At 37.4% G+C, this 10,969-nt stretch overlaps 1 protein-coding gene across 2 annotated transcripts; it reads right to left on the bottom strand.

Moving 5' to 3' along the window:
• Positions 1–4,670: 4,670 nt before the first annotated feature.
• LOC125201436 (TNF receptor-associated factor homolog 1a-like) lies at positions 4,671–9,892 on the bottom strand. 2 transcript variants are annotated; one of them, XM_048099548.2, is made up of 10 exons: positions 9,784–9,892; positions 9,352–9,452; positions 8,873–8,984; positions 7,867–7,955; positions 7,716–7,784; positions 7,510–7,639; positions 6,915–7,073; positions 5,904–6,252; positions 5,550–5,662; positions 4,671–5,042 (listed from the first exon to the last, which is right to left on the bottom strand). In XM_048099548.2, the coding sequence occupies exons 2-10, from the start codon at positions 9,422–9,424 to the stop codon at positions 4,913–4,915; spliced, it is 1,224 nt and encodes a 407-aa protein (XP_047955505.1). In that variant the 5' UTR covers positions 9,425–9,452; positions 9,784–9,892; the 3' UTR covers positions 4,671–4,912. The 2 variants fall into 2 exon arrangements, with proteins under 2 accessions (XP_047955505.1, XP_088920172.1); XM_089064046.1 differs by lacking the exon at positions 9,784–9,892 and having other exon boundaries at positions 9,352–9,749.
• Positions 9,893–10,969: the final 1,077 nt, after the last annotated feature.

Below are 10,969 nucleotides of genomic sequence, written 5' to 3'. Positions count from 1 at the left end.
TACTTTACTCTCTCCACCTAATACACAAAACTATATTACATAAATTATCGTACCGCCAAAGAAAAGGGTCATCTTCCTTGGGACAGAGGGAGTATTAATATTATTATACTTTCTTCTATCTCGGCATAAGCAAAACATTTTTTAGCAGGCATTTTAGAGATTTAAGTGATCAGAAAATAAAGTACTACAGTACATAACTAAGAGAGAGTAAACATGTGATAAAGTAAGAGAAAGTAATTCCGATATATTTTTCCAATAAAGGAAATGGTTTACTTTTTAGGTAGGATATCCCCAAAAGAAATAGAGTCCATGGTATAACAAATGAGGCACATATGTTAAGAGCATCCGCAATGGTCGGCTAGCGACCGGCTAGCCGATTCGTCGCGCTGGCCGATCGGCTAGCCGAACCATTGCAGTCGGCCAGCGCAAAATCGGCGAGCGGATCGGCGTGGGCTCGCCGATCGCTCGTCGCTGGCCGAAACGCTAGCCGATCGGCTAGCCGCCATTGTGGAGGCCCGATCGGCCAGCGATCGGCCAGCGCCGATTTTCAATTTTTTTTTTTTTTTAAAATCATATATAAACGCGATTTTCGTTTCATTTTCATTTGCACCACTTGTTTTAACGAGTTTTATCTCTCTCTAACTTTCTGTTCAAGAGCATCATCGAGCGATGGATCACGCGGGTGGTAGCGGTAGCGGTAGTGGTGGGGATCCTGAGGAGTACGAACGGAGGATGAACGAGGCTATGGAGGCCTACATGAACCGCGGGATGGAGCGGTACATGCGTATGGTGGAACAGCAGGCGATACCTCGCCCTCCTCCACCAGTTGTCCACCACCGAGCAGTGATTGATCGGGATCACGTAGCTGCACATCAGCGGCTGTACGAGGACTACTTTGCAGAGTACCCGCGGTTTCCCGCCAACATGTTCCGGTGGCGTTTCAGAATGCGCATGGAGTTGTTTATGCGCATCGTTAGGGCATTGGAGCGTCAATATATGTGTTTCCGCTTCAGGCACGATGCGGCTGGCAGACCCGGCCACACCCCTATCCAAAAGTGCACGGCGGCAATCAGGCAGTTGGCCTACGGAGGCGCGGCAGACATGTGGGATGAGTACCTCCACATCGGTGAGTCGTCAGCCCTGAAATGTCTGAAGGAGTTCTGTGGGGGCGTGATCAGCATTTTCGGTGAGCAGTACCTTCGAAGCCCTACTCCCGAAAATTGTCAGAATTTGATGCAGATGCACGGGGAGAAGCATGGGTTCCCCGGGATGTTAGGCAGCATAGACTGTATGCATTGGGAGTGGAAGAACTGTCCGACTGCCTGGAAGGGGGCCTACACGACCGGCTACAAGTCAAAGAACCCCACGATAATCCTCGAGGCCGTAGCTGATTACCGGCTGTGGATCTGGCATGCGTATTTTGGGGTAGCCGGGTCGAACAACGACCTCAACGTCCTGAACTCGTCTCCCCTCTTCAACGAGAAGTGCCAGGGCGTCGGTCCAGCCGTCTCATTCGTGGCCAACGGCAACCGGCATGATATGGGCTACTACTTGGCGGATGGGATATACCCTCGGTGGCCGGTCTTTGTGAAGACGATCCGACAAACAAGTGATGAAAAGAAGGCCTACTTTGCGCAACGACAGGAGTCGGCGCGCAAGGACGTGGAGCGCGCATTTGGTGTGCTCCAGTCTCGATGGGCGGCAATCAAGGGCCCAACGCGTTTGTGGGATGTCGGATGCGTTTCCGAGATAATGTACGCCTGCATTATCCTGCACAACATGATCGTCGAAGACGAAGGCGTACAACTGACTAGTTGGGTCAGTGACGATGAAGCCGGTCCAAGCCACGGAACGGCCACCCCTAGTGTACGACAGAGGGTACCCCTCGATGAAGCCGGCCGACTCAAGGAATTTGCCAGCATGCGCCAAGTGGATGCTCATATTCAACTCCAAAAGGATATAATTGAAGAGTTGTGGGCACGGAGGACTGCACGACGATAGTTTTTTTTCTTTATTATGCATGTACTTTTTTTTTATCTATGTAACTTTTTAAAATGCAATTAATGAATTTTCCCGTACACGTGTCTAAATTTAATTCCGTATTTTAATCATAATTTTAATTCCGTAAATGTAGTATATTTTGAATTGTTTTTATTGCGGCTGGCCTATGGCTGGCCTAAATCTGACGTGGCAGGTGGTTTTTTTAGTGTTGCTGACGTGGCAGAGGAGAGAATGGCTGGCCTATGGCTGGCCTATTAACCATTGCGGGTGCTCTAAGACTGCAATGAGGGAAAGAAATCATTTTTCAATTGGATTAGGACAGACGGTGAGTATAATTACAAAATTTATAAAGTAGTATATGATGTAAAAGATTACACCCTCCGTCCCACAATAAGAATCATATGTTACCATTTCGGTTCATTCCACAATAAGAGTCATTAGGCCTGTCAAATCGGGTACTCGCGGATACCCGATCCGAAATTTTTGGGTTACCCGATCCCGAAATTCCCAAAATTTAATACCCGACACCCGACCTGAATTTGATTTCGGGTATCCAGTCCCGAAAAATCGGGTATCCAGTCCCGATTGTGATTTTGTTTTTTAAATTTTTTGTTTTAACCTTTTTTGGAAAATTAACTACAATTTTTAGAGTTTATTTAATATAATATTTAGTTCGAATTTAATACAAAGTTGAAGTAGTAATTCAAGGAAAAATAACTACAAACTTTTAGAAATACAAATTTTTGTAGTAGTTCGAATTTAAGAGAAAATAACTAAAACAAATTAGAAATACAAATTCTTGTAATAGATCGAATTTTAGAAAAAATAACTCTAAACTTTAAGAAATACAAAATTCATAAGTTATAACATATTAACATTTTTCATCTATCCACAATAAGAAGTTAAATTACATATTATCATCTTTCATCCATCCACATGTAATTAAAAAATTAAATTACAATTTTCATCTTTCATCCCTCCAAAATAAGAAATTAAATTAAGTAATTAAATTAAATTGTATCTTTCATTCATCCACAATAAGAAATTAAATTACATATTAACATATTTCATCCATCCACTTATAATTAAGAAATTAAATTACATTTAATTATAAAAAAAAATTATTAATTTTAAAAATAAATCGGATAATTCGGGTATACCCAATCGGGTATCGGGTAATCCGATATCCGATCATCCAAAATTTCCACTACCCGATCCCGATCCGATACCCGAAAAATCAGGTTTCGGGTATCCAATTACCCGACTTTTTCGGGTTTGGATATTGGGTATCCAATACCCGATATCCATTTTGAGCCTTTGACAGGCCTAAGAGTCACAATTCACTTTTTACAATTAATAGTAAGTAGGTCTCACATCCATTAACTCACTTCACTCACATTTTATTATAAAATCGATATAAAAAAGTGGACTCGATATTCCACTTACTTTTTCAACCCATTATTCTTTACTTTTCTTAAAACACGTGTCCACAACAAGAATGACTACTATTTTGGGACAGAGGGAGTAATAAAGTAGATAATGAAGAGAAGATTAAGCAAGAAAAAGTATTTATGTTATATTTTGCAAAAAAATGTAAATGGTACACTTTATGTGGGATATCCTAAAAAGAAATACAATTTGTTTATGGTAGGACGGATGGGGTGTATGTTTAGAGACCACAATGAGTGAAAGAAATCATTTTTCAATTGGATTAGGATGGTGAGTATAATTACATACTCCGTTTGTCCCTCATTATGCGTCAATTCTATTTTGGTTCATCCCTTATAAATTGTCCAACATCAGTGGCTCTTCATAGGTATAGTTTCTCAGCGCCGCCCCGCTGGTTTTCTTGCCCTTCACCCTTTCCATGACTTGTTGTCGTAGTCACCAGTTTTTGCCCCTTCCAGCTCAAAAGAACTGTCATTCGACCCGTTATCAGATGAGGTGAAACAATATATGGGGAGTCGTTTTACTAGTCCGTCGTGCTACTCTGGACCTAGTTACTATTGGAGGTGAAAGATCATTCATTTCCTAATGTGGATCAAGGTTCTTGAAATGGTTATGGAAACCCATTAAATTTTTTAATGTGAAAATGATGGATTGAAAGAGATATGAAGTAAAAGGAAGGGAAAAAGTTATAAAGGTGTATTAATTTGAGTTAAACAAAATAATTGAAATATCTCACCCACCACCAGAAAACCACCCCAACACCCACAATGGCGTCACCGGCAATCACACCTCGCCCTGTCATCGTGGCGCCCCTCCCCAGGCGTGGGTGGAGCCCATCACTGGCCCATTCTGAACCCCCATAACGAGGACTCTTGGGGTGCCTCTGTTGGCGTAGCGGCTCCCCCTCAAATGTCTCACGGTGAATACTCTTAATCAAAATATACAAGTACCCTTTTCACATTTAAAAGTTGGATCTCTTTCTTAAAACTCGGCCATCAAAAGTAAGGCCATCAAACATAAATATAATTAGACAAAAAATAGTGAGACACAGTATATGGGAGTAATTAAAGTGGAAATTCTCTATGATTGATTTAATCACAAGACATACAATATGAGATAATTAAATTGGAATTTGTTTATGATTGATTTAATCATAAGATTGAAACAGAGACACATAATCACAAGTTATAGTTTCCAAAAAAGGGCATCGGGACAAGAGATAAAATTAAATACGGTAACATGATAATCGAACAATCCCTAAGTTGACACATATAACAGTGATAGACTAAATTACGATTGAGTTATTTAGTTTGGTACGAGATTGTTGCGTGGAATAAATCGAGAGATTATAAAATTAACTGTAACTCCAAGTCTTTAATAAAACGAAATTACCTCATGCATGCAATTTGCCATGAGCTTCCCTAGCATCACCAAGTAATAACTTAACAAACCTGTTTCTTTTTTACTTCTTTTTCTTATCAACTCCTCGCCTGGATTTTTTCTCTATTTCACCAAGCCATGCCTCCTCTTCACGGATGAGTTCTTCTTGCTTCTTCAAGACAACAGCCTCTTGGTATGCAAACTCAATTTTACTGTAACAGCAACAACAACAGCAAACGATGATCAAACGAAACAGCAATACTAGTCACTGGGCAAGCATAAAGTAGGCGACGAAACAGCAAACGATGATCAAACGAAACAGCAATACTACTTAAACATTAACATGAAGTAAAAAGTAGGCGACGAATTGCAAACTAGTCACTGGGCAAGCATAAAGTAATGGAGCAAACAATATACTTTGAGAACAAAATACAGTAAACACCAGCAGGAAATGGCAAACTTTTTACTCGGTGCAGGAAAAAACTCTTAAGAGTAAACTATCCATTTAAAACCTCCAATATTCCTCCCCCTCGTTCTTTTTACAGAGAAGAGGCACGTATATGCAGCAGTAATATGAATAAAACAACAGCTTCTCTCAAGTCACAAGTAATGTTGTTGAAAAGACGAATCATTGCGTGTTAAAATCTACTCAAGCATATAGCTTCAACAAAATACCATAAGCTCCAAATCATATGTGTGATCATAATCAAGTTGTATACCTGAATATGTGGGCTAAGACAAATATCTCAATAGTTTGGCGACCGCATTCAGTAAGTCTCCTCTCATCACGTTCAATAGAATCTTTGCTGAACTCCTGTCCTACAGTCCCATCCTAGAAAAACAGAATCAAAAATAAGAAATTGTTGTAACAAAAAGAGGTTGTGGAACAGTGGAAGATATATATCCAAAACAATTGTATTAACAACAAAAATAATTGACGGGATCATGGATGGTGGTCATAAAATCGATGTTCCCAACATTCAGAATAGTAGCAGCTATAGATAAAGCAACTCACTGAAACAAATTAAGAAAAGGCTACAGAAACACAAATAGTTGGACAATAAAAACCAGACCTTAGTATGGTTTTGGGGACCCTTCTTATCCTTTGGAGGCAAAGGTTCCATAACAACCCGCGCAAGCAATAGCAATACATCATCAGCCAAAATGAATGTATCTTTCTCAATGCCAACAATAGGAATTGGTAATTCTTCTGCTTCTAAATACTTGCTATTGCTCTTCTTACCCTTATTCTGACCTTTAAGAGCTTTCAAACCACTATACAAAGAATCCATGACAAGTGTAGATTTCACCTCCTTTTCTATGAAAAATTGCTTCACAACAATTTTCAGAATGGACTCTGACTTCTCCCGTGACAAACGGTGTCGGTCACTTTGGTCCATACCCAACCAGAAAGCACAGAAACTGAAAATTGATGGGAAGATGTAAATACTTAGCTGGTATTACACCACGGGATATCAATCAACTGAAAAGAAAACAGCTCACAGAAATTGTCAAATATAGGAACAAAATACTAGTATGAGATATCAATTTCAGAAAAAAACTACGGAAAGGATACTACAGCTGCATCCACTCCAGGGAAAATATAATTAAGAAATACTACATGGGATTTTCTTTCGGCCCTAGTATAGTACTTCTAGTTCAATGGCCTTACAGGGATATTTACCTACAAAAGCTAAGGATATCCACTTGTTCACGACAGCCAAATTTTCATTTGCATACGAGAATACATGCCATGCACAGACGACTCAATTCTGAATGGATATTGGATACACCTTTTCAATCATCTACTTGCAAAGAATAAATGCTACACTTAAAAAATATATTGGTGCCTGACGATATAAATCAAGCCCGATTAAGTAAAGTACTGTATTAGATTTGATGAGAAATAATATTTCAAGCTGCCTTTCAACAAATCTACAATGCCATTATAGAATGATCAACGTAAATGATGCAAAGTACTGCTTTTGAATAAAAAAGAAGATTACTTAAAGATATTTAAAATAGTGTGTTCCCAGAAAAGAAGATTATGATGAATAGTAGAATCAGAAACATGCACACAATACCTAGACCATCTAGCTGTATCCTCTAATAGCTTTCCGAGTTTTGTCATACGTTCTTCCACAAAACGCTGACAAATCTTTTCAACGTCCGTTAAATACACTCTTATAAGTTCCCTCCGATACTGACAGGCAAGGGAACGAAAAGGTCGATCTACTCTTTCCCTGCAAGTAGCATTAAGTTTACAGTGGAAATGATTAACCAAGTTATGCTGATAAGTTCAAGGGCATAGACATATGCATGCAAGAAAGAAGATAAAAGCAAGTAGCTAGTCATCATGTTCTTTACATAAGTCTAAATTTTATTTGAAAGCTTTTTTGAGTAATAACAAAATACTGGCTTTAAACCATAATACCATATCCACTACTATTGTTTCAATTGTATTCTTTGCACAAGTCCAAAGTTTATTTGAAAACTTTTTAGCAAAAAACAAAATACTGGCTTTACACGAAGAAAAAGATAACTGGAACTCCCTCCGTCACGGCTAAGATGACATATTTCTTAGTCGGCACGAGATTTTAGGAGTTGTTGGTTACTGTATTTAATTGGAGAGAGAAAAGGTTGGTGTAAATATTGACAAACGAGATATGGATATTATACCTGATAACCTGAACTTGAGCTTTAATTAACAAAGCACCATCATTAATAAACCCATCCTGCACCTTTGATAGCTCCAAATATTTCTTCCATCCCCAGTCATTTTCCTTCTTCCAAAACCGATGCAGCGTATCTTCAAGTTTTGATCAAACGCGTCAATTTCAAGGTTTTGGTGGTAGAGATATAATTTATAACTATTGAATAAATACCAGAATATTTGGACTTTTTTGGATCTTTATTCACAAGAGCAATTGTGAACTGGGCATAATGACTCCACCCTGTTCATAGATGAAACAAGTCATGCAAGTTGCAAATCAACAAACTAATGTTTCTATGCATTACCACAATAAAGTGCCATACCTGGAAGAAGCTTGTCATGATTTGCAACACAAAGAAAAAGAGAGAGATGACTGCAGACATCACAGCCTCGTGGAAAAATCAAAATATACCTATCAACCAAATTTCACAAAATCTATTAATTTTGAGCAGCAGGTTGCACTTACTATTTCATTGTTTTGCATATGCAGTGTGCACCGCAAGAAGCCCATTGCATTACATAATAGATTAGTTTGCAGATCAATATTCCTATATGGATAGTAAATGACTAGGAATCATGCAAACTAAATGGGTTGATCAAGCAAAGTATAAGACTATTTACTTAGGACCAAGTTGATTCAATTTAATAATTTCTTGAGTGAATATATACTACTCCCTCCGTCCCACTATAAGTGAGGCGCTTCTTTTCGGCCGTTGTTTTGCGAAAATGATAGTAATAAATAGTTAGAGTGGAGAGAAAGTAAAGTAAGAAAGAGGATAGTCTATATTATTCTCTTTCTTACTTTACTTTCTCTCCACTTTAACTATTTATTGTCATCTTCGCGAAAAAACGGCAGAAAAGAAACGCCTCACTTATAGTGGGACAGAGGGGGTATTTAATTTTGAAGAAGCATTACTGATGGAAAAAGCCAAACCCATACTCATATCTGCCAAAGCCTCTGGAAACACATTTGAACTCCAAAAAGGAGTTTAAAAATTATAGTATATATATAAAGAAACACACAGAGAATCAAGATACATAGCTCCCTCTTTTTAATTCATTATACCGAACCAGGCTAGAAGTCTATAAAGGACACCAACTAAGTTTACGGACATAAACAAAGGTTCAGATGCCTCATAATGGATTACTATAATTCAAGTTGCATAAAAATAATTTTTTTGGCATTAAAGGTTCCAAATCTGGTCGACAAAATCAGCTTAAATAATGATGTCATAACAATGACTCTGAAGTCAACAGGTCAGATAATACAGCTGACTGAGAATCTTTACACACTGCAATGGCAGAAGGAAAATTGACAGGAGACCATACCATTTGTAGCCTCCAATATCAAATGCATTGCTACGAAGTTCTCTTTTGTTGATTTGAGAAAAATTATAAATCGTCCATGTATACATTCCAAATAAGTCGGATCGCTTTGGTCCTGCAGCATAATAGTGACAAAATAAATGTTGCAAGGTTAGAGACTTTTTGTTGAACAAATGAATGATAAAGATGACACAATATCCAAAAATCAAAAGTTCAATAGTTTGCAGTTATAAATAGCTCAAATTGTGCGGCTTTAAAATCTAAATGGAATGCTGCATGCTTTTCAGCAGAGTAAAGGTCTCCTTCAATCAAATGAACAGACTTTGGAAACGAACATAGATATGTTGCAGACAGATATAGAACAGAATTTGCGATATTCAACCAATATCATGCATTTCCTATTCATCAATTGCCAAGAGCACACAAAAAGATGATGAATTCAGGTTGCTAGGAAATATACAACAGAAAAAACAATGGCACACCTCCATAAGGGGGCGAAGTTGATAGACTCCCATTTCCCCCCGCTCCAGCCTCCTTAATTGCAACTCCAGCCATTTCCCCCAATCCGTATTCTCTGTATCACCTGCTTTGATTATATCAGTTGACAAGTCACCCGATGATTATACATAAATAAATAGTACAATGGATCAAACCATAATCAAATACTCATTATAGAAACATTGAATACACAGGAAATGAAGCTTTTGATAATGCAATCCATCGGACATATGAGAATTACAGTGATCAAACAAATAAATACAACGATCAAACCAAAATTCCAGTCGTTAATATCCTCATAAAGTCCAAAAATACAGATCAGATTAGGCAAGTCTCAATAAATCCTAATTAGGCAAGAAGAATCGATAAAATCACCCCAAACAATATCCATTTTTGAAGATACTAGTGAATTTTACCAATCAATAAAATATGCAGCAGCAGCAGCAGAATAAGAAATAAATTCTTTATTAGTCCATATTTATATAGGCCTGTTTGCATGTACGGAGTGAGTATAGTTTTGGAATTTGGAGTAGGGTTTACACTGATGTTATGCACAGCCAGCTCATCTATGACTATATGTCAAATGACAGTATTTCATGGATCTTATGTATAAACATTATTCTTAATTATATCTGTGTTTCATAGTTTCACTAATTTATATTTCTATTGTTTTATTATAAAATTTGTGTATTATTCTTTAACAGTATTTTGTCTAGTTTAAATCAATAGGAGTGTATTTAATTTGTTAATAATCATAATATGATATGAAGAAATTTAGCGTCATTAATCATATTTAATAAAAGCATCTTCAATAGATGAGGTAACTAAGAAGTAAAGAAAAATAACTAGCACTAATATGGGTGCACTAGGATCAATAAGTGAAATTCTGTCAAAAATCAAAACAAATCTCAGCCCTCCCTTGTATAGTTGTATCATTAGATTGGATGGTTATGGTAATAATATCCGAGCTACATTATTAAATTAAAAGTGTTAGATTATTAGCCGAGTTACATTATTAGACTACACACTATACATTATTAGACTAAAAATCGTTACATTATTAGTTGAACTATATTATTAGACTGCACATTCTACATTATTAGATGACATGTGGTATTCATAATGGTTACATCACGAGATCCAATGACTGAAATTTACTTTAATTTTTGACATAATTTCACTTATTGATCTGAACACAATCCCAATACTGATATTTACATCTTCTTAAATATGCATTCTCCAATAGAAAGGGCATTTATACCCTTAATTTATCTTTTTTCCTCCTGATATGCTATGTCTAGAGACTGGCCTTAACTTTTATGGAATAAAAATCTAATTTAATGTACTACTCCCTCCGTCTCGCTTAAGATGACACGTTTTCCTTTTTAGTTTGTCCCAACTAAGATGACACATTTCTTTTTTTGGTAACTTTCTCTCTCCAATTAATACACTCAACCACTTTTTCTCACTCCTATTAAAATATTCATCTTTCTTTATCTCTCTACTTTAATACTTACACCCACCTTCTCTCTCTCCAATTAAACACTTTAACTAATAACTCCTAAAACCCTGTACCGGCTAAGCAATGTGTCATCTTAGCCG

This window comes from Salvia hispanica, chromosome 2 (genome assembly GCF_029641045.1).
Source record: "Salvia hispanica isolate PSC_SH4W2 chromosome 2, Shi_PSC_v1, whole genome shotgun sequence".
NCBI lineage: Eukaryota > Viridiplantae > Streptophyta > Magnoliopsida > Lamiales > Lamiaceae > Salvia > Salvia hispanica.
Note: the sequence above shows the minus strand (reverse complement) of the source record. Positions and strands in the feature narration are given on the sequence as shown.